Here is a 27,208-nt window from a genome sequence, read left to right as displayed (position 1 = left end):
TTAGATGGGGGCAATGGGGTCGCAGCTGGGGGGGTAAGGGGAGGAAAAGGGGGGGTCATTGGGGCAGGGGTAACTGGGACCAAGCCCCCCTCCACCTTGACTGCTGCCCCCCCAAGGCTGCTGCCATCCCTGGCCCTGCCTGGCCCCATCCCGCAGTGCCGTGGGGAGAACTTGGGGCCACCCTGCTGGGAAGGGAGATCCAAGACTCGTATCCTGAACCCCAGGACCTGGCAGCCGCCCGCGCTGCACTGGGGGGCCGAGACCCCCGGGAGCTGCTGTGGCAGGACGAGGAGGGGGACACGTGAGCGGGGGGGCCATGGGAGGGCACTGGGGGGTACGGGGGTGATAACGGGGTACTGGAGTCAAGGGGTCCATGGTGGGTCAATGGGCTAAACTGGAGCAAATGGGCATCAATGGGGGGGCAATTTAGGGGGTCACTGGTGGGAAGGACAGTCAGTGGGGCCCATAGCAGTGCAATGGGAGGGCAGTGGGGTCAGTGTGGTGTTCAGTGGGGGACAACGGGATCAAGTGGGGTCTGTGGGTGAGATTAGTGTGGGGTAAATAGGAGAGTCAATGTGGAGGTCAGCAGGGAGGCAATGGGGGGGTCACTGGGACAAGGCAGTGCTGGGAAGCCCCAGGGGCAGTTGTGAGGCACTGGGAGGAGCTCTGGGGTGACAAGTCCTTTTGTGGGGTCTGTGTTCTGGGTGGAATGTGGGGGGTGGGTAGAGGCCAAGGGGGTCCCCTGTAACCCTGCTCCACCCCCAGGCTGCTGCACGTGCTCTGTGCCGGGGGGCAGTGGGCGCTCGCCCGGGCTGCGGCCGAGGCTCTGCGGGACCTGGGGGGACTTGAGGTGCGGGAGCACCTGGGCAAGGTGAGGGGGGGACACATCTGGGGGGCCTGAGGGGACATCTGGACGAGATCAAGATGCAGGAGCACCTAGGCAAGATGGGGGGGTAGGGGAGGGGAAACTAGAAGTGCAAGAGCACCTGGGAAAGTTGATGGCATTGGGGGTAATAAGTAAAGAAGGGGTAATAACTGGGTCTTATTGGGGCAATAAGGGGGTGATGGGGGTAAAAAGACAATAACGGATCAGGGAGTGACGGGGTAATTAATAATGGGGGTGGGGTAGTTAATTCTGGGATAATTAATCACAGAGTTCTGTTGCAGTCTAATAACAGGGGGAGTGCTGGAGAATAAAGGGGGTAATTAATACTGGGAGGTAATAATGGGTGATTACTGGTGGTGTAATTAGAGTCCAGTAAAGGGCAATGAAGGGACAATTAATAACAAATAATTAATGAGGTGATGATAAAGGAATGATAAGGGGAGACAGAGCAATAGTAGAATACCAGGGTGATAATTTGAGGGTTCAGGGGTGCTTGATGCCCCCCAACCACTCCTGACTCCCCCAGATCCCACTGACCTTCCTTTTCTCCCTGCAAGAGCCCCCAGACCCCCTTTACCCCCTAGACATCTAACTCCCCCCAGGAGTCACTCAAGTCCCCCCTGACCCCTCCATTTGATGCCCCCAGACTCCTCTGCTGGTGGCAGCGGCTGCTGCAGCCCCGGAGATTGTGCGGGACCTGCTTGTCCTGGGGGCCAATCCTGATGCCGCAGACCACGGGGGCCGCACGGCCCTGCACCTGGCCGCAGCCTACGGGCACCCTGAAATCCTCCAGGTGAGATCCCAACCGCAGGAGGGCTGGGCAGCCCTGGGGACCGCAAAACCCTCTCAAAGGGGACCCCAGAGTGGGTCCAGAAGGAACGCAGTTGTTCTGGGAGACCAGGGAACCGGCCTAGTGGGGTTCCTGGTACCCAGAGGGACTCCAGATCTTTCCCCTTGCTTTCCCAGGCCATGATGTCCTCGGGGGTTCCTGTCAACGTGGAGGCCAGAAATTTTGAGGGTCAGCAAATTTGAGGGGCGGGGGGGGGCAAGGGTGGTGGAGGGGCTTGCAGTGGGCCCCTGGTTTTATGGTGGGGGTGATTCTTGGGGAGTCCTTGTTTGGGTGGGACAGGGGAGAGTTCAGTTGGTGGGTCCCCAATGGGAGGGGGACTCAGGGGTCCCTGATTTGGGGTATCTGATGAGTCCCTATTTCAGGGTGTCTTGGGAGAGTCCCACTTGAGGGGTATTCAATACAGAACGGGCTTGGGGGTCCCTGGTTTGGAGGGGACCCTGAGGAGCCCCATTTTTTGGTAGCTCTTGGTGGGATTCCTGGTGGATGCATCATTGTTTTGGGAGGATGGGGAATTTCCAGTTTGGGGGTCCTGGTTGATGTCCCAGGGGGGTGTGTCTGTACTTTGAGGGGGTCCCTAGGAGGGTTCCCAATTCAAGGGGGTCCTGTCTGGGGGAGGGGCCCTTCCTGACCCCTCTTGGTTCTCCCCCAGGCCAGACCCCTCTGCACTGCGCCGTCCTGGCCCACAATGCCTCGCTGCAGGGAGCGCACAGCTCCACGGAGGGCTCTGGAAGGGGGTCCCCCACTCCCCAGGACCGATTCCGCTGTGTTGAGCTGCTACTGCAGATGGGGGCAGACAGCAGCAGCCAGGTACACACCCCCCCCAAGGACCCCCAGGTACCCCACAACTCTCCAGGTGTCCCTCAGATCCCCTGGGTTCCCCGCACAGACCTCTGTGCCCCTCAAAGGTGACTGTGTCCCACTTTGAGGTCCCTGTGTGCTGGGCAGACCTGAGCTCCTGGCCTTTGGGATCCACTGGGGTACCTTGGGAGGGTTGGGGAGGGGCGTGAGACCCCCACAACACCTGTGTGCCCCCCAAAGACCCCTGTGTCTCCCTTCAGGGTCCCCATGGGCTGGACAGATCTGTGCTCTCAGGCATTTCTTGGGGTCCCTTTGGGGAGGTTGAGGAGGTTGTAGGGGGGTGAGACCTCCTGTGGGTCCACCCCCCGACCCCTATCTTGCCCCCAGGACACCAAAAGCAGCCTGACAGCACTGCACCTGGCTGTGCGGGGAGGGAACCTTGCCCTGGCCCACCTACTGCTGCGCCAGCCTGGCATGGCCCCCCGCCTTGTCAACATGAAGGTTTGAGGGACTTGTGGGGCTGGGGGGAGCTCTGAGGGGCTCTGGGTTCCCCCAAGGGCTCTGTGGGGCACATGGGGCTGGGAGACCTCTGTGGGGCTCTTGGGGCTGATCGGAGGGCTCTGTGGAGCTCTTTGGGGTTCCTCTAATGGCTTGCGGGGTTTGAAGGGGCTCTGGGAGGCTCAGAGGGATCAAAAGGGCACTGGGGGCTTTGGGGTGTCTGTGGAGGGTCTGGGGGGGCTGGAGGTGTCGGTATCAGATCTCAAGGGTCTCTGAGGTACCTCTAGTGGGCTGGAGGGTGACTTGTGGGTACCCTGCACCCCCTCACATCCCACAGGCCCACGGGAACACCCCCCTGCACATGGCAGCAGCACTGCCTGGGACCCCCAGCCAGGAGCCCCTCGTGAGGCTGCTCCTGGCCTGGGGTGCCGACCCCAGCGCCCGCAACCTGGAGCACGACCTGCCCCAGAGCCTGCTGCCCCCTGGGGCCCCCGGAGACCAGGTGAGACCCCCGATCACCCTCACACCCAGCACCCCACTGCACCCTAAACTTCCTGCTGATGGGGGGAAATGCCCGGAATTGCTCCTGGAACCCCAAAATCCCACAGTTTTCCTCAAAACCTTGCTGCTATGCCCGAATGTTCTGCTGCTTCACCTCCTCATTTTCACCACCCCCCAAACCGTGGGGTCCTGTCCCAGGACCTTTGGGTGACATCCCCATATTCTGGGGTAGAACCCCGTGTTTTGGGGACCTCCCTCAACCTTCCCTCTCCCACAGCTCCGCCTCCTCCTGAGGAGCCGCCGGGGGTCCCATCGCCCCCCCCACACCGCCGAGTGATGTCAGAGGGGCGGGGTCTCCCCGGTATCAGATGGGGGACACCCCCATATTGGGGGATTTCCCCATGTTAACTTTTCCTGATTTCAATGAAATTGCCCCCAAATTTCTGTGAAATGAGTCTGAACCACATTGGTTTGGTGGGTGGAGGAGCATGGAGGGGGTCCAGCTCCCCCTTGCCCTCCCCCACAGCCTCATTAATGGGGGCTGCTAATGAGGGGCGTCTCCTCTAAATTAGGGGATTTGGGTGGAGTATGCCAAATTGGAGGGGACACCCAAAAACTGACAGAATTCTGAAATTAAATAAAAACCCTTAAAATCTGAGTGTTTTTTCCCAGTGCATCCCAGTGACAACAGAAAAAGGAGGGGATTCTGGAACAAAGGGCTTCAAATTGAGAAAAACTCCTTTTTTCTTATTTTAAGGATTAAGTTATCAAAAATACCTCTTTGACACTATTTTAAAGCTTTAAATTATGGGGGTAAATGGTGGGAAATGTGAAGGGAAAAGAGCAGGAAACATAAGGGAGAAGGGGTGGGAAATGCAAGGGGAAGGAGGGTGATAACCATGAGGCACTTGGGGTGACTCCCAGAGGTGCCCCCAAATGCTCAGGTTCTCCTCTCCCCAGGGCTAGAGGAAGTGGTGAGGGGAGCATCCCTCAGAACCATCAAACCCCTCACTGCACCCACTGAATCCCCTCACAGCCAAACCATTCCAGATCCCCCAATCCACCTTCAAACCATCCCAACATCACCAAAACCATTTCAGCCAGCTACAGCTCCTCTTTAGCCCTCCCAAACCTCACCCAGCACCACTGAAAGGCCGATTGATGCCACCCAATCAATCCTTCCCAGTTCCCTCTAAATCTCCTTTAACACCACTGAAACTCCTCCTGGCCAATCCAACACCATACCAGCACCTTACAAGACTCCTCCTAGAGACAAAAAATTATGGAACTTTCCTAATTCATTTTTCTACTTAATGGGGTTAATTAACTTTCAATTAATTATTTTAATTAATAACAAGCAGTGTAATTTTCCACTTTAGCCAGCATGTAGTAAAGTTTTTTCACAGTTTCTGGTGTGAATTTAAACTTGCAGATGAGAGGGAAGATCAGTGAAATCTTTCTGTTCTGGTACGTTTTCTCAGAGAGAGTGAAGGACGTTTTCAACTTTGTATCTTCACGGTTGGACACCCTGGTGCCTTAGGATTTCAGCTTTTATATTTTTACATATATGTAATCCTTGTGTAGCCCCTGGTAGGGCTTCATCTGCCCAAAACGTACCTGAAAGCCTTAAATAAATATACCTGATTTTATTATCTTGTCTGGCCTCTGTTTTTAGGTAGCCCCAATGATGCCTTGGAGGGGCTCCCTAGAACAGAGGCTAGACACAGTTAAGAGAATAAAGTGGGTATTTATTAAAGGCCTTCTATAGATACATCCTGGGCAGTCAGAAGCCTTACAGAAGCTACACCCAAGATGGACCATGGTCATGAGTTTTTCAGCCAGATCTAAGTTTGGTCTATTTGCATATCAGGGGTTAATTGTCCAATTACAGCTTCAGGTAATGAAGTCAGATATGCCCAGTTTGCTCCCCACTCCTCCACTCACTTTTGTTTATACTTCTTGGGGCCTGAGGCAGAGGATGTCCTTGGGTCTCAAGCCTGGAGGGATTGTTTTGTCACCATGATATTTTCTGAGAAATCCCTTCACCAAGACTTCTTCTCCTGGGAAGCTGAGAAGCCTCAGAAAAGAATGAAAACAATAATTATCTGATTGCTTTGGAATGTGGTCTGGAGGTTGCTTCCCAACAGGTGCATGTTTGGTTCCATGTGAATTGTGTTTTCTAAATGACCAATCACCATCAGCTGTGTCGGACTCTCTGAGGAGTCACGAGTTTTTATTATTCATTCTTGTTAAGCCTTATGATATATCTTTTTCTCATTCTTTAGCATAGTTTTAATATATAATTTCTTTTAATATATATATTACATATAAATTATATACTTTATAATTATATAATTATAAAGTATATAATTCCATAATATAATTAATATAATATAATATAATATCCTAATAAATCAGCCTTCTGAGATCATGGAGTCAGATTCATCTCTTACCTCATCCTGGAACCCTCACAAACACCACATCATTTTGTCTGACCAACATGTGAAGAGAGCTTACTACCACTCTATATGGCGTCCGTTGTTATACACTGACGCAGTACAGGATCTGAAAAACACAAAAAGATCAAACTTCAACCAAAAGATCGAACTTGAGCCAAGGGCCGGCGCCGTCTCTTTCGAGCGCACAGCGCCACCCCGTGGCCGCTCCCCGCTCTGCCGCCGCTCAACAGCTCCAGCAGGTGGCGCTGTGTGCCCACCCAAGGGCCCCCAAGGGCGGGACCGTCCGCTCCGGTCACGGCGCTCGAACGGAAGCACGGCGAGAATGGCAATGCCAGGCACGGGAAATGGGGACAGCTGATACCTCTGTGACCTGGGTCAAAGTTACAAGATGCTTATGTAGGTTGAGTTATACCAACATAACCTGAATCACGGCGCTCGAACGGAACCCACGGTGAGCAAATGCAGGGCTGGGCAAGCACGGCAATGCCAGGCACAGGAGATGGGGACAGCTCATACCTCTATAACCTCGGGCAGTGTTACAAAATGCTTATATAGATTGAGTTATACCAATATAACCTGAATAATGGCGCTCAAACGGAACCCACAGCGAGGAAATGCAGGGCTGGGCAAGCACGACAATGCCAGGCAAGGGAGATGGGGACAGCTCATATCTCTATAACCTGGGTCAAAGTTACAAGATGCTTATGTAGATTGAGTTATACCAGTGTAACCTGAATCATAACTTTCTGTACAATGTAATAGCTAGTATATGGTTAACTAGTTGCTTAATGCTTAAATAAACAGAAACTCGCCAAGTGAATAATCTCAAAAATAGACAAGTGTAATTATACTGGGAAGCATGAGGATGTACTAATGAGAATTTGGCAAATGTAAAGCAAATCAGCCACGAAATGGAGAATTTAAACTGGTTACATCCAGTAAGACCAAGGAACACCATAACAGCGCATGCTCTGAAGACAAAGTTGAGAATTCAGATGCAAGGAAGACCTTGAGCCTTCATCGAAGAAGACCCCCAACACCACCTGAACTGGGGCAGCACAAGCGCAGTACAGAAGAGCTATTGCCTTGCCTAGAACTTCATTCACTTGCCCAGCCATGTCTACGCCTTCTTTCCATGCCTTGCCAAACACTTCCGTGCCACATCTTGCAAGGTCCCTTGAATTGTCTTGACTTGTCTTACCCTTCTCTTGCTTTGCCTTCCCTTCCTGTGGTGGAATGACCCTGGCTGGACGCCAGGCTCCCACCAAAGCCTGTCTGTCACTTCCCTCCATGAATGTGAAGTGGGGAGAAAAATATATATTTCATTAATTGAGATAAGGACAGAGAGAGATCTGCTCCGATCCATGGGCCCATCTCACACACTGCAAGGTCTTGGTAAAAGCTATTTACCATCCTCCCCGGTCCCGTGTCTGGGCAACAGCGTCTCCAGCGCTATCCTGGAGGCACGAACGTTCTGCTGCCAACACCGCGCTGTTAACGGGAGATTAAAGTAACGGCAACCTAAGTTATAAAAGCCGTCTCTGGCCGGTTCCATTATCATGTTTCAAGTCCCCTGGCCCTGCAGTCAGTCACCTTTATCGGAGAGGGACTGTCACTGCTGGGCCGTGCCGGAGCCCTCACGGCCCGGGGGGCGGGGCTGCAGCGCCCCCTCACGGCCCCGGTGGGCGGGGCTGCAGCTCCCCCTCACGGTCCGGGGGCGGGGCTGCAGCTCCCCCTCACGGCCCGGGGGCGGGGCTGCAGCGCCTCCTCACGGCCCGGGGGGCGGGGCTGCAGCTCTCCCTCACGGCCCGGGGGGCGGGGCTGCAGCTCTCCCTCACGGCCCGGGGGCGGGGCTGCAGCGCCTCCTCACGGCCCGGGGGGCGGGGCTGCAGCTCCCGCCGGCCCCGCCCCTCCACGCTGAGGGCCGCGCGCACCGCCTCCTCGTCACGTGGGGTCGCTCGCGGGGGGGAGTGCGCCCGCTCCCTGCCCCGCCCCTCGCGCGGGCGCGGCGAAGCGTCACGTGCGCGCGCGTCACGTGACGCCGTCCCTGGCCGATGAGGTCATCGGCGGGTCACGTGACCGGTGCCTACGCGCAGTGGGGCCGGGTGCAGATGGCGGACGCGGAGGCCGAGGCGGCGGCGCGGCCGGAGGTGTCGCGGGTGGTGCCGGCGCTCCGCGCTCGCCTCTGGCAGCTGCAGACGGAGCTGCGCGAGCAGGAGGTGTCGGAGGCCTCGTCCCGAGCCTACTGCCGGGGCTTCTGCCAGGTAGGAGCCGGGCGGGGCGGGCCGCGGCGCGGGCTGCAGGCCGGCTGCGCGCAGCAAGGATGCGGCGGGGCAAGCACGGCTCGGCACGGCGGGGCGGGCACGGCACGGCTCGGCGGGGCAGGCACGGCCCGGCGGGGCAGGCTCGGTACGGCGCTGCCGTTCGCTCTGCCGGGGCTGCCGGTGCTCCGTGGCCGGTTGCCCAGCGGGGCTGTGCACGCCCTGCCCGGGGCGCCCCGTGGGCTCTGCGCCGCCAGCCGGGGCCGAGGGCACTGCTCGCCTTGGGGCTTTGGAGTCGCTCCGGAGCGGGGCATGCTGCGGGCTCGGCTGGCTCTCCGGGGCCGTACCGCATCTACTCGGTGCAGTCTTGGCTCGGTTCCGAGACCTCCGGTTGTCTGTTTCACTTGTCTCGGGATCAGATCTGCGTATTTGCCTTGTTTGAGATCAGCCAGGGGTGCAAGGAGTGCTTGCTGGCCTGTAAGGGCCTACAGGGCCCTTAAGTCACTGAATGAGCTGTGGTTTGGATAGCTTGTCTTGAATACTTGCTTAGTGCAGACAAGAGAAAGATCACCAATTTCTGAATTGGGGCCCTGAGTTCCAGAAGAAGAGCTGATCTAGATTAAAGCCACAGTGATGGAGATAAGTCGTTCTTAAGTAAACTCTTCCAGTGGTTAGTTTTTGCTACCCTCACAGCATCATTTACTGTGAGCTCTAAGGTTGAAAAATTGTTGTTATGATGCTGGGTTGAAGAGTTGTCCCTGTTGAGTCTGGAAAGATTGTGGGCTTTAAGCAGGAAAAAATCTGTTTTCTAAGCTGCTTTACAATACCTCAGCTGATTAAGCTATAGTATTTGACTGATGAATGGTAAAACCAGAGAAAAAAGCTTGCTGGGTTGTCACAAATTATGTACAAGTGGTGTTACCCTTCACAGTCTTCCATTTTGCATCCAGGGGTTTGTGCTGTGCTGTACCATTCTGGGAGGATGTTTAGCTCATCCCTTACTGAAACAAGAGAATAAGTGTATTTACTAGATTTTAAAACTCTTTCAAACTGTAGGGTGCAGCTGCATCCTGCTGTGTTAGTCCCACGTTCAGTGTATGTGACTTTGCACTGACATGGAGCCTGCTACAAAGTGTTAGCCTGTCCAGGTTCAGGTTTTGCTAAAATTGTTTCCAGTGGTGTACATTGTGGCAGAACATTGAGACAAATATTCAGCTGACCCTTGATAGTGGATCCTTGTCAGGATGATCTCTGTGTGTACATGTCCAGTTTCCCACATTAGCTGGGTACAGAAGAAGCTTTCAAGATGCTTGATCAGTGGAGTGTGGTGGTGAAAGACAGTTCTGCTACCTAAAAGAAAAGTAAACAACAACAACAAAAAAAAGGACCCCAAACCGTGCCCCACAAATAATGCAGCCCTCTGTGTCCTTGTGCTGTTATTGTAGTCTGGTTTTTAAATGCTGTGATAGCACAGATAAAAATGGTGCTAAATAAAAGTTGGTTTTGAGTTGTCACCAGTCTGGCACTTTTTGGATTGTCATGCCTGTACTCCAGGGGATGCAGTGGGAAACATGGAGCAGCTGGTCCATCCTGAAGCACTTCATCCCTCATAGAGGATGAATTTGTGATGTCTTTGTGCAGTCACACCACTGTGGGTGGGGTGGAATTTTATGTCTGGGTTTCTCCTGACAGGGGATGTTTGTGATAACTTCAATAACTTAAGGTCTGCCCATGAATGAAATTTAGGGAGCTCAATTTTGTATTAATTAGTTGGAAGGTACCACTGATACCTTGCTATAAAGTTATGAAGCTACAGCAAAATGTGCCTAGAAAGAAGCTGGATTTATATGGGCTTAAGTTTGATTTTGGGAAGTAGCTGATGTAAGGAGAGATGAAATGTTTTATGTTTGCCATCCTGTGAGTACAGCTGGGGCAGGGGCCTGGAAGTTGCTGTGTTTTGCTGTGGAAATTACCATGGCTGCCAGGCAAACTGAACCAAATGAGTGAATTTCCTTTGCTTTGAGCTGTCTGAATGCTGTTTTACTGCTTGTAAACTTGTGCTGCTGTGTGCAGCTTTCCAGTAGCTCATACAGGGAGTGATGCTGGGTGTCACAATTTCCTTGAAGATCCCTATGTTCAAGCAGGGAAATGGTACTGTTGTCCATGATAACAAAACAAAGAATCTGCTGAAGCCTAAAAAATGAGTTGACTCTGCAGCTTTATATTGTATAGGCATTAATGCTTTGCACATTCACCTTGTTATTTTGTGGAGAGCAATATGTACCCAAACAGCCAGATAGAACTACTAAGGGGAGTGTTTGAGGCTGTGCTGTCATAAATAGGAAGAACAGTTTTCAGTGAAGGGGAGCTTGTAGGATGGCAAAGCATCCCGTCTGCCAGTGCCCAGCAGCTGTTGGCTTTCTGAAATTTTTGAAGTTTACATGTTGAGTGCACTCAGATATGCTTAAGAAGACAGTCTTTTTCTTAAAAAGTCTCAAAGCTTTACCAACAGGTCAGGAAACTTTGAGATATTTGTCTTCAAATTGGGTCTGAGCAAAAAAATTACACTTCTGAGAAGTGCAGCGAAGCAGGTGTTCTGTCACTGCAGAAAGTGAAAAGCTGTGCAGTGTGGAGGGCCTAGGCTGGCCTGGGGGTGACACATCAGGGCCGTGTGGTCTCTGCACTTCTCACCCCACTTGCCCTTTAGGTGTGTTCCTGGAATGGAAGAGGAGGGTGGGATGAAGTGTAAATGAGCCAGACTTTAAATGTGTGAATACTCTCTCGGGTAATTATACTGTAAGGTATAATTGCTTCTAAATTGTTACTTGAGAATCCCTTAAACTTGTAGGCTATCTGATTCTGTCAAATTAATCATTTTTCCATAATAGTTTTTATACAGACTGCCAGGTGAAATCCGTAGTGGACAACTAAACTATTACTTGTGAAATTGCACAAGAGCTTTGAAGAACTTCTTTAATGCAGTTACTACATTTGGCTTATTTGTCAGTGTGCCCACACTAATAGCATCATAGTGTTCCAAACTACAGATCCTTGAAGTCTAAGCTATTAATAAATCTGCCACCTTGAATCTGTTTTTTACATTGAAACCATTGTTTATGTATTTGACAAGAAGTTTCTCATAAAGAGTTACTCAGTGAATTCCTAATGGTAGCTTTAAGACTTTGATCCCAGTGCTCAGGTTGCACTTGAGCAAGGCTGCAGTGTTTACTAGAAAATTTATTTAATCTTAGAAAGTATTCTGCTGTGTTTTATGGTTTACAGAGACCAGGTAGTTTATGATCAAAGTGTCTGTCAAAATAATTGAGTACTAAATTTAGCTTTTTAAATAGATTGGTTTTGATGGATATATTTTTGGAAAAGTGCAGGGATTGGTGTGTTTGATCTGTTTCTCTAGTCAATGTAATGCTAGTGTTACTGCTGGCTTTACTAAACAGCTGATTTATGGTAGTCATCAGTTGGCTCTCTTTGGGAACTGCAGCTTGACAGTCTTTGAATGTGATTTAATGCTACAAAGCAATGTATGATTTGAGTTATATTATCAAATTCATTCATCTCTTCAATGAACTTGAAGACTGGTATTACCATTACCTGCTGCAGCTAATAATATTTGTGCTGTGCTTAGGGATGATTTCTGCAAACTTCCAATTCCATGCCCCCAGCTTAAGTTTTTATAACTATTAATATTGTGTGGGGTTTTGGGAAAGTTTGTAAATTCCATTCACCCAGAAGTTCTATTCATTAATTGTTGGAGAACAATCCACAGAACAGCAGATTACTGATTCTTAGATGGTATTTTATATAGATTTCTTTTTCTTAACTGTAACTCATGATTCTGCTAGTCTGCATTGTTTTTAGGCTAGGACTGGTGTAGTGTAGTTATATCACTGATGCAACGTTGGGTACTGGCCACTTGTTTCCTGCTGTGATGGAGGGTAAGTTTTGGTCATTATTAGGACTGCATGTGATTTTAGCAAACTTGTAGAAGGGTTTGTTCCATAGTGTGCTGTTTCCATTCACCACCTGATAAGATCATGTGGGGTTTTTGTAAGGTGTTAAAATAAATTTGTTGTGTCAGAGTCACAACTTGAAGTGATTTGAAAACTGATATGGCCTCACCATCCTTGTAAGGACAATTTGACTTGTTCTAAATGGTGGGGTGAAGCACTCTGGACTTTTTTTTCCCCCATGCAATCTTCACAGAATCACTGGGTTGGAAGAGACCTTAAAGATCATTGAGTCCAACCCATGCCCTAACACCTCAACTAAACCCTGGCATCGAGTGCCACATCCAGGCTTTTTTTAAACACATCTAGGGATGGTGACTGCACCACCTCCCTGGGCAGGCCAAGTATTGGCCCTAAGGATTCTAAAAAGCACAGCCTCTTGCATTGGTTTTTCCTTTACAGCTGCTTTAACCAAGACTGTTACCTTGTTTAGTCTAGGGAGAGTACCACGAGGCAGAGGGAGCTGGTAAGTACAGAAGCATCACTGCTCTGGAGTGTAGGAGGGTGTGCAGGGAAGGGCTGTCACCTGTGAAGCAAGCAGTCAGCAGAGCTAGGGTGTCCTCAGCTCAGTGCCCCACTTGCTCTCAAATTGTACTTCCTAGCACAGCATGGTAGTGTGGGTACCTTTTAAAAACTTTGGGGTGTACTAGTGTTGTCCCTGTGTTGATATGAGTTCTGTTAAAACTGGCTAGATTTTATGTTGCTGCTTTAGTACCGTGCCCAGGTAATGCGGGATTGCTGTGGCCAAGGAGTAAAATCTGGGGTAATTGTGTTGGAAAAATGCCTACAAAATGATCTGATCTGGGTTTTGGATTCCTTTCTGGTGGCTTCATGTTTGCTGTGTGAGTAATGCATGGATGTTTAAAACACTACATCTGTAGTAATGTTCTTAGTCTTGAGTTTCTGCCTATTTTTTGTGCATTCTCAGTAGTAATAAAGATTCCAGTGTTACATACATGGTTCTGTCTCCATGGTAGTTGTACAAAAAGAGCCAAGTGTAGGACTTCTCCCTGAATTTTCTACTTAATAGCTCACATTTCTGCCAATTGCCTCTAACTTTCTCCCCTGTAGAAATTCTGATAGCATTATCAAGATAATAAAGTAAATAAAAATATATTTCAATAAAAGGGAGAATTTCTGTTGCAGTAAAAAGCTGTCACTTTAAATTCTTCTTCAGAGTAAAAATTTCTCACTTCCAGAATGATTCCACTGTATGTGTCTGATATTGTGTATTGCTATCTGTTTTTAAGCAAAAGTGTGTTATAAGAACTTCTAATGATAATTCATTTTGTTTCAGACACTGCTCCAGTATGCTGGCAGTCGGGGTGCATCGGAACATATTTTACCTTTTTTGGAAGTGTATCGAATCTCCATCCAAAGCTTTGCTAATGCAAGACCTTACTTGACTACAGAATGTGAAGATGTTCTTTTGGTACTTGGCAGGCTAGTGCTGTAAGTTTTAAGTTGGTATATTAATTTTTTTGTTTGTTTTAAAAAGAACTGCACTTTATAAATTAAAGGGCAAGCTGTTGAAATTGTTTATTGCTTGATTTGACAACTGTGTTTGCAATTTATCTAGTACATTTAGTACATTTTTAATTATACCACAAAAATATATCTGAGCATTTAATTAACATGGACAAATTCTTTATTCTTCTGTATTTGGATAATCATGTAGGTATTAGGAAGGTTCTGTTCTTAAAACATTCTGCAAGTGTTATTTTTTGTAGAAGAAGCTTAGTGTTGTACTCATTAAACAGAAGCTTCAATATTAGACTTTCACACATGGATTAATAAACCTGTATCCTTTGCTCTGCAGTTGCAGCTCTGTGTGTCCTGTCCCCTTTAGTGCAGGGGCATTCTGAATGAAATCCTTGTTGAAAAGGATAAGCTGATTTTTGTTCATGGCAGTCTGAGTTGTGCTGTGAGATTGCAAAGCAGACTAGACATGACTTAAAGCACAGCAATTCCTGGAACAGAATAGAGAACATTTTACAGTCCATCAGCTGAATTGGGATAACTGTAGCTCCTCAAAGTCTGTCCTAAGTGCAAAGCAGCTTTTTGTAATTGAAGAGTGTAGACTGAGGGCTTTCATGTGCACTGGGGTATAATCAGTATAACCTGAGAAGGATAAAGTGATGTGCTGGTCATTCCTTGCCTGGTGAGGTTTCATCTGAGGAGGGAGGGTGAAGATCTAGAACCTTGAATATGGAGATCATAGAATATAAGTGATTCTGTGAACAATTTTTGGGTTTTTTTGTTAGCGGTCTCTTACTTGTTTTGTGGTCTGAACTCAGGTATTCTCTTTAAGATGGACTTTAGCAGTGAACTCCTTGGGCAAATGCTTTATTTTGTAATGGACTGACTTGCAATATAAATGAACAGCTCAAACCAGATTATCTCCAGATTATCAATTATGATGCCTTGAATTATTTTCTTTTTAGTTGTGAGAAATATGTGAACTAGGAGTGGTTTTTATTTTTTTGAAATCAGGAGAAGTGTGTCGTAGGTTCTTACAGTGGAAACCTAAGAATTTAACTGCATTTACTTGGTACATGATACACATTTTTGGCAAAATATCTTCATTGCTTTTCAGACTGTCCCCTTAAGGATTGAGTATTATTGTCTTCATCATACTATCATTAATTAGTTTGTGTATTTTGTTGTTTCCTACTTAAGTAATTTTAAAAGTTGGTCATTTAGTGTTTGTTTGTAGGGCATCTCTACTTGGACTATTTTCTGTATATTTTGCCACTGTTAGATATCTTGGGGTGTAAATCCCAATTCTGTATCAAACTTGCTTTTCTCTTGTTGGGAAATATCAGAATATTCTGCTTTTGCTAATATGATTTTTTTTCCAGCTTTCAGGGGGAGGAGTTTGTTGTAGCCTGTATATTCAGAAAACTTTGTGTTAGAGGACAGTAGAAGAGCTGACTTGCTGAAATCTCCTTTTCTTATAATGATTACATTTGAAAGGAATCTAAAGAATGAGAAATACAAAGAGTGAGGTGGAAGATAAGGAGGATAATTGCATACCCGAATTAACTCTCCCACAGTTTTTCTTTTTCATAAGTTTCCAAGGGAGCGTAAGAGAAGATAGAGCAGGGAATTAAAGATAGAAGTTGAGGTTCCATGAGGGAGAAAGACTGTTACCTAGTTAGGGACATGAAAACATACTGTTCCCATGTAATTGTGATTTTTGAGGAGACATTTGGGTTACCCACAGCTGTCATACACACTGTGTTTTCAGACTTGAACCTTGACTGGAAGTGAAATGAGCAAACTTGCTGTTCCAAAGCAGAAGTGCCCTACTTCCTATTGAAATCCTCCTTCCCTTCCAACATTCCTCCTGGAGAAGAGGAAAAGAATTTCCTCCTCCTGACTTCCTTCTCAGCAGGGTGAGCCAGTAACAGCAAAACTCAGTATACTGTGGTTTCCCCTGCTGCCTGCTGGGGTCCTTTTTGTGTTCACAGTGCAGCTGACACGATGTAGGCACTGTGCCTCCCATAACGTGATGCTCGTGCAGTGTGAGCTATTGTTGGTCCACTGTCCAACCTTAGGAAACAAAGGAAAGCTTGGAGTGGTTGCTCTTGTAGATTGCAGATGTGACAAGCGATTGGGGGTGTCTGTGGGTGGGAAACAGGAATGTTCTTTTTGGCCAGGGAGTGACTTACCTGCTCAAGTGGAACCTGGACAGGTTATTCTCACAGCCCCAAAGCACACTGCATTCCCCTCAGTATCACTATTCCAAAGGTATTGCCTTTGTAGAATAATTACTAAAGAATTAGCCATATCAGAGATTCTTTCACTCACAGTTAGTTACCTGGCTATCCTTGTGGATCTCAGGAGACCCTTGAAGCTGGTTATTCAGTCAGGCTTCTGTGAGTGCTTTATTTCTGAGGCTGGTGTGAGGGGGAAGGTGTCATGTTACCATCAGTATGAAAATTTTACTTCTATCTGAAAGTGGTTTATTTGATTCTAAGATAAATAGGTTAAAAAAGAAGAAATATTTGGTCATAAGTCACATGGTGTTTGCCAGTAACTAAGGTTTAATTGCTTTCTACTTTCTCCTGTGTGCTGCATTGGCACTGAACTGAAAGGGAATTTACCACTTTGACAACTTTGAGAAGGTGTTTGTATGGGTTTTTTTCAACCATAAAAAGTGAAAGGAGATTTGAATGCCATCAGGTTTAAGAAGCAAAACTGTATTGAACCAATCAGCCCAGTCTGCCTCAAGCTTGGAGGGGTAGCTCACCTTTGGGCTGTACCTGTGGAATCTGGCAGGTGTTGTTCCAGGAGGAGTCTGCTTCCCTCGGCACTCTGTGAGCAGGCACAGGTGACACTGAGCTGGTTGTGTCACAAAGCTCTTCTCAGCCTAATCCACTGCTGCAGGTTGATTCACTAGCTTGCATTTACCACTCTGCTGTCTATCATTAAGAGCTAATTCAACTCGTAATAAGCACAGGAAAATTCCTGGCAACAAGTGAACAATTCGTGCTGATAATCCAATGTATAATGAGTCATCTTTGTGTCTCTGAGAAGATTAGGATAGAAAAGTGTTCTAATACAATCTAAAGATCAACACAGTTCTGAAAGGTTTTAAAATTTAATTAAAAAGTTTCTGTGAATGAGGTATAGCTGAAATGAGGTATTACTGAAAAATTATGTGCAAATAATATATGGAATTTTGCATAGAGTTATTTGTTCCAAAATAAAGAAATTTATATCTAAGACACCTTTTCTTAAAAGATATTTTGAAGTTGATAATGTATTTGAATATATTTTATATATATTTGAAGTGGATAATATCTTTTTCTAATAATGTAAGCATTCAAGTACCCATTACAGTTATTTGCAAAAATTGTGATTGAAGTTTAGAATTGAGTTTTGTATAGGCAGGCATTGTGGTGGTACTGGTGGAGTAGGGTTAGAAAGGCTTGACTTCATGGCATGACCCTGGTATTGTGATTTGTAGCCTAGCCATGACATGTAAACTCCATTTATAGCTGCATTACAATAAAGAGCAAAATGGGATTTCAGGGGCAGAGGTGTGTTTTAAAGTATTGTATAAGGACCAAAAGAAAGAATTAAGCTAAATAGTGTGTTGTTCCCCTTGGCAGTGGGGAAGTTTTTATGCGCTTGTGTGTTTGAATCAATTCTTACCAAAAAACTTAGTTAATAGACTTAGAATTCTAATTGATTTTCTGCCAAGGAAATTGTGATTGGGATATCCTGGATATTAGTTTCACAATTGTGCTGTAGATTTTTTTATGTGATAGCTTATAATTGGAGCTCCAGATTTCCTATGGAGTGACTTCCAGACCACAGTTTTCTGTGCTGGGATCCTGAGGAGGACTTGAAGACTTGCAGCAAAAGAACTTTTCCCTTTGGGTTCAGACCAGTCCTGTGTTACTACAACAGACAGTAACTCTAGAGGCATAAATTTAATCCTCTTGTCTTCCTAGACTATCTCACCCTGTGTACACAATGCTTTGAAAATGTAATTGCAGATTTTTTCACTGTCCAAGTAGCAACTTAATGCTTAAGTTTAGAAAAATGATGTTTAAAAGCTTGCTTTGTCATTTTGTTTAAGTCTATTATATTATACAGCCAATATCATAGATATGAAAAAGAAATGTTCTAGAAAATGTAATTCTTGGAATTGAAAGTGGACATAGGTAGGATTGATTGACTCAGTCTGAAAGTGAGGTGTGCATCAAAAGACTTTATAAAAGCACATTGACCATGAAGTTTGCAAATGTGCTACTGGGTGTAGAGTCTGTGTGACTTGGATGAAAACAGAACACATACTTAGGGATTTTCTTGGTTGGTTTGTTGTTGGTTTTTCATTTGTTGTTGGTTTTCTTGTTGTTGTTTTGTTGGGTTTTTAAAGTTTTAGGGGTTTTTATGTTAAAATAGAGTTCAGGTGTTTCATGAAGTTGGTTTTGATAGTCTGTTAGCAACCACCTGGGTCTAAACATTTGGGCTGGTGAATTAGCTTGTACTGCCAAGTTGGACTAGAAGGCAAAACAAAGTCCTGGTTATTTTATTAGGAATATTCATCCATTTGGTCCTGTTGATGTATATGGCTACTGAATCTGGCTAAAAACTGAGTATGTATAGCATTTGGTAGGTACCTGTTAAATGCATTAGTCAGGAGGAAGATGGACATTCTTTTTGAGTACTAAGCAAATCTGAAACTCGTTTGCTCCCTGGTCATCTCTTCCTTTTCCACTTCCCCAAGCTCAGTTCTTCTGCCTGTCATAATATGCAATGTGTTGCCCTATCATTCTTTTATATTTAATATTTGAGAGAGGATGTTTTGAAGAAAAAGTAGCAAGAGTTGAAACTATCTAACAGTGTAGATGTAGCTTATGAAAAAGCTTATAGTGCTTTTTTGTCCTAGATTAGTTTTCTTTCCTTATATTGTCACCATTTATGAAAACACTTCTGCTGTGTGTAAGTCTTGTGAATCTCTAGGCAGAGTGTCATCGTTAGCACTTTCAGTTTCACTGGGTCTAATTGTTCAGTAGGGTTTTAGGCAATCCATGTGCTCCATACAGGGCTGGATAGCTCCTGTTTGAGAACCAGACAGGCAGCAGTCCTGCTGTGGCAGGTTGCAGTTTGTGCTGTAGGTATTGGAATGCTCTCCCTATTGGTATCAAAGGCTCAGAAGGTGTTTCTAGGTGCTGGTGCTCCTCTTGACATATCTTGTCCAGATCCATTTTGGTGCTAATGCATGTGTCTTCTGTCAAGCTGTTTCTTGGGGGGTTTTTTTCTCATGTGTGTCAGTGCTGAAATGTTGAGTTAGGTGAAGCTGGCTTTCATTCTCCCTCTAGGCAGAGACCATGCTGGACTTCAGTGAGCTTTATTTAGAATGATTACTAGGTTTCCCTTGAGAAGAAAGAATAGAATTCTGTGATGCAATGTTCCTGAGCTACATTGAATGGACTATCTTTATTATAAGAGTAGCTGCAATCTCAAATTAGAGAGGTTGCATGTAGTAAAAGGAGCACTGTTTCCATATGATGAATCATGCCTGATTTACAGGATGTTTCAGGCCTTTAATTGATTTGCACAATCTAACATGTTTCAGTGTTACCGTCATTACTTAGCTGAATTCTAAGTAGTATGTGCCAGAAATGTTATTTAATGTAACAAGAGAATGTGTTCAGGTAGCTTGTTTACTTGCCTTTTGCTTTTCCAGGAGTTGTTTTGAGCTACTGCTTTCAATTCCTGAAAGTGAATTACCACATGAGGTGTGGTTAGGATTCCATCAATCCATTCAGGTAAGTGTTCTGAATTTCTTTTTTGCAATTTACATATTAAAAAAAAAAAAGGCTGCAGTTGTATTCCTTCTCTTCTACCCTTCCCCTGAGTTCCACTTGTCCTGCATTGCTGTTACCTAGGCAGCAAGAATTTCTGAGCAGCAAAAGTCTGACTGCAGCAACCGTATTGGGAGTCTTGAGGGCCAACAGCATATTTATAACCACACGGTTGATGGCAGCTTAAGCAAGAGAACCTTAGTAAGTCTCGATTGAATGATTTGTAGAAGAGATAGATTGAGTTAAATAAAGTGATTTAACAGCTTGAAGCATTGCTTTGATGAGGCCTGAGTGGCAGGTTAGTGTCTGTACCTGATTTGCCAGGGATGGAAATGGTAGGGCAGGTCTTTAGTCCAGGTGATTTTTAGAAGTGTTTCTTTATGGGTGGTGCTGAAATAAGCTCATACTACAACACTCCTACACTCAAACCAACATGGCTAATATAGACTGTGTAGGAAGAAGAGATGTTTTCTGGGTTTTAGTCTGGAGGTAGTACCTAGCTGTCTGCAGGAACTGGTGCTCCTCGTGGAGCTGAAAGACAGGAGTGGTATTGCTGTATTCATATTGATGGGCCCTTCCAGGACCAGGGACTGCTCTTTTCCTGCTATTGCCTGTTCTGGCTTTAGCTGTGCCTGGTAAATTTGCAAGCTAATCTGAGTTATAAATTACTGAAGTGAGGATCCTGGCAGGAAATAGTTGGAAGTGACTTAGACCTTGCAGCTGTCTTTATTGCATGACCTTATACCCCTTTGACTGGGGATTTTCTCAGTCCCTGAGGCTTGGCTACTGCTGCATTAGCTCTGAAGATGCTAGTATTGAGCTTCTATTTTTGTTTTCCCTGCAGTCAAGGAAACAAGAGGTGTGAAAACTTTTCAGTAGACTGAAGGTGAATAAACCTGTCACTTTAAAGTGAGAGAAGCAGTCTAGCAGAGCTTTGTAATCCTGCTAGTAGCAGAAGGAATAGAGATGGTCTGAGTCCAGGTGTAGAGAAACCTCCTTTTCCTGAAATATCATGGAATATTTACTGTCATGAAACAGTTGTATGTGGCATGTACTTGGTAACAGAAAGAAATGCAGTTTGAATAGCTTAAATCTTACTGCCTTAGTGGTGACAAAGATCTGTCTTTTCTTTTGAGTGCATAGGTCCTACAACTCCCTTAGTGACTGTAACAGAGCACAATGGACATTGCAGCACTCCAGAGCCAGGTTGGAGGGTGTAGCAGTTCATTTTGATAGTGCCCAGCTATGCTGTCTGTTTGGCTATTGGCCAAAGGCTGGGTCTGTGCTCCCAACCCCTTTGTTTGTGAGGATGCCACAGATAAGGGTGGTCAGCCACAGTTTCATCTTTTATGTTAGGGCTGGTGCAAGATGCTGAAACTTAGTGTTTCCAAAGTAACTCTTCTTTAATTTACTGATACAGTCAGTTAGGGTAAAGAGGAGTGAATCCGAATCACAGAGTACCAGGTTGAAAGGACCTCAGGGGTCCTCTGCTCCAATCTTTCTTGGACAAAGGCAGGGTCTAGACAAGATAGCCCATCACTCTGTCTGTCTAAATCTTTAAATTGTCCAATGTTGGAGAATACACCACTTCCCTGAGGAGACTATAAGTGGCTGAATCTTCTCATTATGAAAAATTTCCTTGGTTGTCCAATCAGAATTTCCCCAGGAGTAACTTGTACCCAATACCCCATGTCTTTTCCATGTGAGTTCTTGTAAAAAGGGAGTATCCATTGATTTTTGTAGCTACCCATTAAATACTGGACATTGGGGATAAGGTCTCCCCTAAGCCCTGTGATCTTATCTTACACTAAAAGGCAAATATGTTTGTAGCTGAGATGGCCTAGACCTGAAAAAAGATTTTTGGAATATAGGAGGGCATATACAGGCTTTTTTTCATTATAGCAGAGTTACAATGCAGCTCTAAAAGTTGCTAGCTTTTAACTGGAGGGATCTGCAAGGAGAATTCTTGTTATCACGTTTAGTGATTTCTGTGATGTAACAGATCTGTGCATTTCTAGGATTTTGAAATGAGCAATCAGACGTTGATATGTCTATCAATAGAGAGCAGATTTTTAGTCTGATGAGATGGCTCTATTTATGCTGAATATATTGGAAGGGAGCTGTTAAATTCCAGTGGCTGAAGGGTGTGATGTCCCACTCTTAAGAGGGACGGAGTATCCAAGATTTGTAAACCCTTGTGGCCTTAAGAATCTACAGAAGGTAGAGGATGCACAAAACCAAAATTTTATTAGTAAATTACATGCTTGGCAAAATTGGTGTATTACATGCACAAAATTGGTGTATTAGTGCTTTACCTACTATGTAGGCACACAGCAGGGGGGATTGGATGAAGGGTTAAGATAACTTTTCCAGCCCCATTTTGTTCTTTCTCGCAATGTGTTATCAGCAGCAAACCTTGTGTGTCATTACTAACAATCCTTGGTTGGGTCCTCAGCATCTCACTGTTGGTATTTGAGACATACATGTGAGCCCTTCTCTTCTGGGGTTCTACAAAGGGTGACACAAGCTCAGATCTCTCATGTCAACTTTTAGAACTAAGGGAGAATTCAAGATGTGCTGCTGCCAGGAGTAGTAATATATACTTGGCTTTTGTAATGACTTTTTGAAGCTACCAAGTTTTGAGGCTTCCAAGTTTAGCACTCACCTAAAGCTCCCCATAGTTCAGATAGTGAACTGATTAAACATGGTGATATTCTGAAAACTTGCTGAAGAGGTTTGTGGACTTTTACAAACAGGTGTTTCTAATAAGATTTTGAAGTAGCTCTCTGGCAGAAGTATGAGAATGACAATGCTTGTACCCTGCCTTGGAGTACAGTAGGAACCCACTTGTCACCACAGAAGGAGTATGTAAGTCATATGAAGGGCAATAGGGACCTTCAGACAGGAATTGTGGGCTGTCTTGTAGGTTTAAAACCTGTGTGTGACTGTGTGATGTGCAGATCTCCAGGCAAATCCATTAGGAAAGCACTGCAGAATGCTATGTTAGCACATGCCCAAGACTGATGGATGTAAATGTGCTTATTGCTTTCCTAATAAAACAGACAAGCATGGCTTCAGAGGACTGTAACTCCTAAAATGGGAGGTATTTTTTGGATCTGCCTGCAGTAGTTGTTGCTCTGTAACAATCTACACAGGTAATGGGAGTCAGTGAAACTTCAAATAAATTTTCATCTCAGGAATGTGAAAGGTGAGTGAGGGCTTGCATATCAAAACATCAAGGTGTGGAGACTGTCTTAGACCTGAAAGTGGAGTGTCAATGATGTCCAGCTGATACTGGACACACAAAATGCAGTCAAAATCTTTATTTGGTGTCTGAACCTGTTTGTTCTGGTATCCTAAATAACAGCAGCTATGTCCTGCAGTCACCCATGAGTCCAGTTTTCCTCATCCCTAAGCAAGATCAGAGGCAGTTTGGGCAAAATGAAAACAAGATGTGAGATTGTACGGCAGGAGTCTCAGCATGGATTTATTCAGTAGCAGCAAGCAAAAAGATGCAGACACGAGTGAGGGAATGCTGTAAAACATGAGTGAAAGGATTGGGGCAGAATTACAACACAGCTTTTGATACAAGTAAACTCTGTTAATCTGGGGGAGGAGCTCAGGGGAGGAGTACTGTGTGGATCCATATCATCTAGTCAGGTGAAGAAGGTAAAACCATGCATTCAAAAACATCCTCAGTGGGAGTAGAGATGTGTTGTTCTGAGTATTGAATATGGGTTGTGGAAAAGGGTTCCCCTTCAAGCCTTACAAAGAGCATCATTGCTTTATTTAGAAAATCTGTGAGTTGAGGAGAGCAGAAGCCAAAAACTTCTGTGAAGCTGTAGTAGATGCTGATCACTCTAAACTGCCAGGAGTGAAAAATCCTGATGTCTTCAGTAAACTGTTTCAAGGCTTGTCTTTTCTTTTGAACTTTGTCCATAGACTCTTAGTGTATTATTCTTTCCTGACTTCATCTAGAATGAAATGTTTTATGTCCTGCTCTTTAGAACCTGTTTATGGTGCTGTAACTTGATGGGATCTGTATATGTAAATGTTGCATTAAGTTTCTTCAAGGACTTTGGATGTATTCATAACAGATTTTTGCATATATTTCCATTAATATTAGTTTTATATTCTTCAGCAGGTCCAATATGATTCAGCTAAGCACTGTAGTGAAAGTGGAGTGTACTGACAGTAGTTAATTACTTATGCTACATATGTTGGTGAATTTTATATTTGCTATTTTGATATTGATACCCTGAATCTCACACACTGTGCTGACTCAGCAAATCGGCTTGCTTGTATCAAAAGTCCTTTCTTTCTCACCTTCTTAGGTCCTTTCAGCCCACAGAGGTGCTGAAATGTGATGGATCCCCATAGCTGGGCTGGGCTCTGCTGGCTCTGTACTGCATCCTGAAGCCCTCAGCTTAGGGAACAGTTGCTCTTGGGAAGACATTGTTTATGTTGGATGTCTGGATCATTGAATGTCATATCTGAGGGACAGTGGTATTTTTAGTACCTAACCTGTGTCCAGGTTGTATGATTTTTAAATTTTTTTTGTCAGCCATGTCATTCCAGGAGTGCTGGCAGGTGAGTGGGCCACTCTGGCTGTTTTTGAGCCGTGGCTTCTAGCTCCTCAGTGCTTTGGTTGGTAGTTCCACCCCTTTCTAGGGCATAACAGCTGTGCTGAATAAAGCTGATTAAATCTCATCGAGTTCAGGCTTCAAGGTGAAGTTTGAACACATAGACTCTTAAATGCTGGCAGTTTTTTGGAGTTAGTCTTTGACCTGATCTATAGTTGAGACTGAGATTAATGCTGTAACATTAGTGTGAGGGAAGGGAATGCATCATGGATGCTCTGGCAACCTGTTGTGTTGAAAAGACTTAATGCTGTGTGACATGTAGTTGGGAAAGGCCTGAAGTAGAGGTTGTTGAAATGGGCTTCTATTGGTTTTTTTAGGTGACATCCAGTATCTTGTCTACCTGCACATCTGTAGCTGTTTTCTTAATCATCCTCAAGACTGAAGATAATATACACAGAATTCCCATATGAAGTAAACTGGGCTGTTATTAGGTGTTTAATGGATGGAAATTTAGATCAGTTTGTTTTCCAGTGGTGTTTTTAAAGCTGTCCTGAGGCTGCTACAACTTGAGCATCTTTTGACAGTAGCATTGTGTTAAGCATTGTGTGTCATTCACCTGGCTGGTTCCATTGGCATGCCATTTAGCTCAGTGTAAAGTGGGGAATTGATCATGTTTTAGTTTTAAAAAGCAAAACAAAAAAAAACCCCACTTCTTCCCTGAGAGTCTTTGTGGTGAGTTTTGTTCACTGTTCCAGCATGCAGTGGAAGCAAAGACTTAAGAGGAAGAACAGCTGTCTGAGCCTAAGGATTGCTTAAGTGATGTTCTCAAATGCTTAAACACAGCCTGAAATCTTCGTGTGTCAGTCTCTCGATGCTGATAGCTAAGAGCAGTTTGAGCTCTGGTCAAGAGCATATGAAGTCCCTTGTGTCTTTAGGGTCCAGGTGTGACATTCCAAAATTACTTTTAACCTTGTGAGTAGCATTTCAGGCTCAAGACCAGAAATCAGTCATTGCAAGCATCCTACTTGGCTGTCTTTGCATCTGCCAATTAGCACCAACTCGTCTACCAGTACCAACACCTGATTTTTGAGGTGGTCTTACCAATAACTCACTCACTAGTTTTACTTTCTTTATAATCACTTTTAGAAGTAGCGTGGTCTTTAATGATTTCAGTTAGCAGGTTGCTATGAGCTGACAGTTGGAACACGGTTACAACAGTTATCTAAAGCTAAAATTAACTTTGGGGCAATATCTGTAGAAAATCTTTCATACTGCTAAGGAAGATGAGATTGTTAAAATTACCAAAACTGCTTGATTGTTGCATTCAGCTATGAGACTTCTAATTTTATGGTACTTAGAAGGTGGAAGTCTGCAGTATAGTTCTGCATTTGGAAAGAACTCGTGTGTTTTTTGCTCAGTCTGATGTTGGTTTGGTTTTTTTCTTGCAGTTGGAAAAATACTCATATAGGGCAGAAGCACTGACTTCCACAAAGTGTGCTTCCAGACACAGTTTGAAATTTCAGTGTGTTCAATCTGCAGCTCTGGGAAGGTTTTTGTTGTGGCAGAGACATGAGTTTGCTGGAAGAAAGCTTAGTTATCTGATCCATCTCTTCACTCAGAGTAAGAGAGCTTTCTTAAATCAGATTGCTTAGGGTCCTGCCCCCACCACATGTCACCTTTAAGAAATGGAAAATGCACAAACTTTCATTAGTCCTTTCAAAATGAGTGTTTATATATGGAAGCACTTCCTGCACACACACTTAGGGAATTTCCTTTCCTGTGATTCCCTTGCTAGACAGCTCCAGCTACCTTCTGGCAATACAGGGAAGATAAAGACAGCTCTGAGATTTTCATTTTCACCCTTCCTTCTGCACTTGGTGGTCTTTGCTGAACGTGGGTTACTGTGGCAAATGAATTGTACAGGACAGTTGCCAACTAGGTGTTGTACTGCAGTGGAATTTCAGAAGTGCCAAACGGGAATAAACATTTCAGGAATCTCTTGGTCATGCTCTGAGACTGCTCAGCATAGCTAGCCTTGTTTGCAGTAAGAGCTCACTGCTGACCTACACTTAAATTACAGACCCTAGAGACCTGTGGTGCCAAACTGGAACCTTGGCAGCTGGTGACCAACCTGTTCTGCTGCTTGGGGCTGTACCATGTGCAGCCCTTCCATTTGACTGTGTTGAGCTTCACTGAGTCCCTGTCAGTGTTCTGCAGCCTGTTGAATGCCCTAATGGCTGCCTGCCCAGCAGTGGCAGCTGCTCTCCTGGTTCTGTATGACCTGTGGGCTGGCAGAGAACGAATCTGCTTTGTCCTGTTTTTCAGACAATAAATGTGTTCAAAATACCAACTCACTGTTGACCCTGAGAAGTGCTACTGGGAGACAGCTGCCAGTTGGGTTTGTACAGTTTGTCACAAGCCTTTTAAGTCTGGATATTGAGCTGGTTTTTTTTGCCTGTATTTTGTCCAGTTTTCCTTATTTTAACAATTTTGTTTTCAAGATACTGTGGGAGATTGTCAGAAGCCTTGCCAAGTATGACTAATGTCATGTGTAGCTTATCACAGAAGGTAGTCAGATTACTGCATGTAGTTTCCAGGAGAATTTGTCCCGTGTTCTTCTTGGGGTCAGGCTATGCTGACTGGCCTGTAATTCCCCTGGGTTTCTCACTCTTGGTGATTTCTTCAAGTCACTGGAAACCTTTCTCCATTGTATCTAAAGGGGACAACAGAGACTATCAAAAGCAAGCCTGAGGTTAAAGATTGTGTTAAAAATACAAGCAGCTTGAAACACAGCTCAGCAGAAGGAGGGGGCATTGCCACATATTGAACTTAAGATCTGCTGTGAGAAGCATTTTTACTGAAGGTGTAGCCACAAATTGCTTACAGTTAGTTGGCTTTATTTGTCAGCATTAGCAAGTTCTGAAAGATGATATTTAATGCTTTCAGTTCAAGTCACCCTACATCTGTTTCTCTACTGGGGACATGAAATGCCTGGAATTTATTTCAAGCTACCTTCTTTTCT

At 45.3% G+C, this 27,208-nt stretch overlaps 3 protein-coding genes across 10 annotated transcripts in view; 2 read left to right on the top strand and 1 right to left on the bottom strand.

Moving 5' to 3' along the window:
• The window catches only part of LOC121359962 (NF-kappa-B inhibitor delta-like), a 4,610-nt gene extending 440 nt beyond the window's left edge, over positions 1 to 4,170 (top strand). Inside the window, exons 2-9 of the mRNA XM_041479390.1 lie at positions 5 to 301; positions 766 to 871; positions 1,533 to 1,679; positions 1,853 to 1,904; positions 2,386 to 2,543; positions 2,922 to 3,035; positions 3,370 to 3,534; positions 3,811 to 4,170. Of these exons, the coding sequence (XP_041335324.1) occupies positions 5 to 301; positions 766 to 871; positions 1,533 to 1,679; positions 1,853 to 1,904; positions 2,386 to 2,543; positions 2,922 to 3,035; positions 3,370 to 3,534; positions 3,811 to 3,870 (1,099 nt within the window). The 3' untranslated portion in view covers positions 3,871 to 4,170. The remainder of the gene's footprint in view (positions 1 to 4; positions 302 to 765; positions 872 to 1,532; positions 1,680 to 1,852; positions 1,905 to 2,385; positions 2,544 to 2,921; positions 3,036 to 3,369; positions 3,535 to 3,810) is intronic.
• The window catches only part of GJA9 (gap junction protein alpha 9), a 16,776-nt gene extending 9,136 nt beyond the window's left edge, over positions 1 to 7,640 (bottom strand). For 2 of the 4 annotated variants that reach the window (XM_041479378.1, XM_041479381.1), the window contains exons 1-2: positions 7,403 to 7,640; positions 5,987 to 6,362 (exon numbers count right to left, since the gene is read on the bottom strand). Coding sequence is in view for 1 of the 4 variants with exons in the window: in XM_041479381.1 (XP_041335315.1) it covers positions 6,124 to 6,362; positions 7,403 to 7,553 (390 nt within the window). In the remaining 3 variants the exon portion in view is untranslated. The remainder of the gene's footprint in view (positions 1 to 5,986; positions 6,363 to 7,402) is intronic. The other 2 variants (XM_041479379.1, XM_041479377.1) reach the window with 2 other exon arrangements.
• A 391-nt stretch (positions 7,641 to 8,031) lies between these two features.
• The window catches only part of RLF (RLF zinc finger), a 36,944-nt gene continuing 17,767 nt past the window's right edge, over positions 8,032 to 27,208 (top strand). For 2 of the 5 annotated variants that reach the window (XM_041479162.1, XM_041479159.1), the window contains exon 1: positions 13,595 to 13,730. Coding sequence is in view for 1 of the 5 variants with exons in the window: in XM_041479158.1 (XP_041335092.1) it covers positions 8,047 to 8,256; positions 13,576 to 13,730; positions 19,486 to 19,567 (447 nt within the window). In the remaining 4 variants the exon portion in view is untranslated. Of the gene's footprint in view, positions 8,257 to 13,575; positions 13,731 to 19,485; positions 19,568 to 27,208 lie in introns of those variants that run through there. The other 3 variants (XM_041479158.1, XM_041479160.1, XM_041479161.1) reach the window with 3 other exon arrangements.

Source organism: Pyrgilauda ruficollis, unplaced genomic scaffold (genome assembly GCF_017590135.1).
Source record: "Pyrgilauda ruficollis isolate IOZ18807 unplaced genomic scaffold, ASM1759013v1 scaffold48, whole genome shotgun sequence".
Classification (NCBI taxonomy): domain Eukaryota; kingdom Metazoa; phylum Chordata; class Aves; order Passeriformes; family Passeridae; genus Pyrgilauda; species Pyrgilauda ruficollis.
Note: the sequence above shows the minus strand (reverse complement) of the source record. Positions and strands in the feature narration are given on the sequence as shown.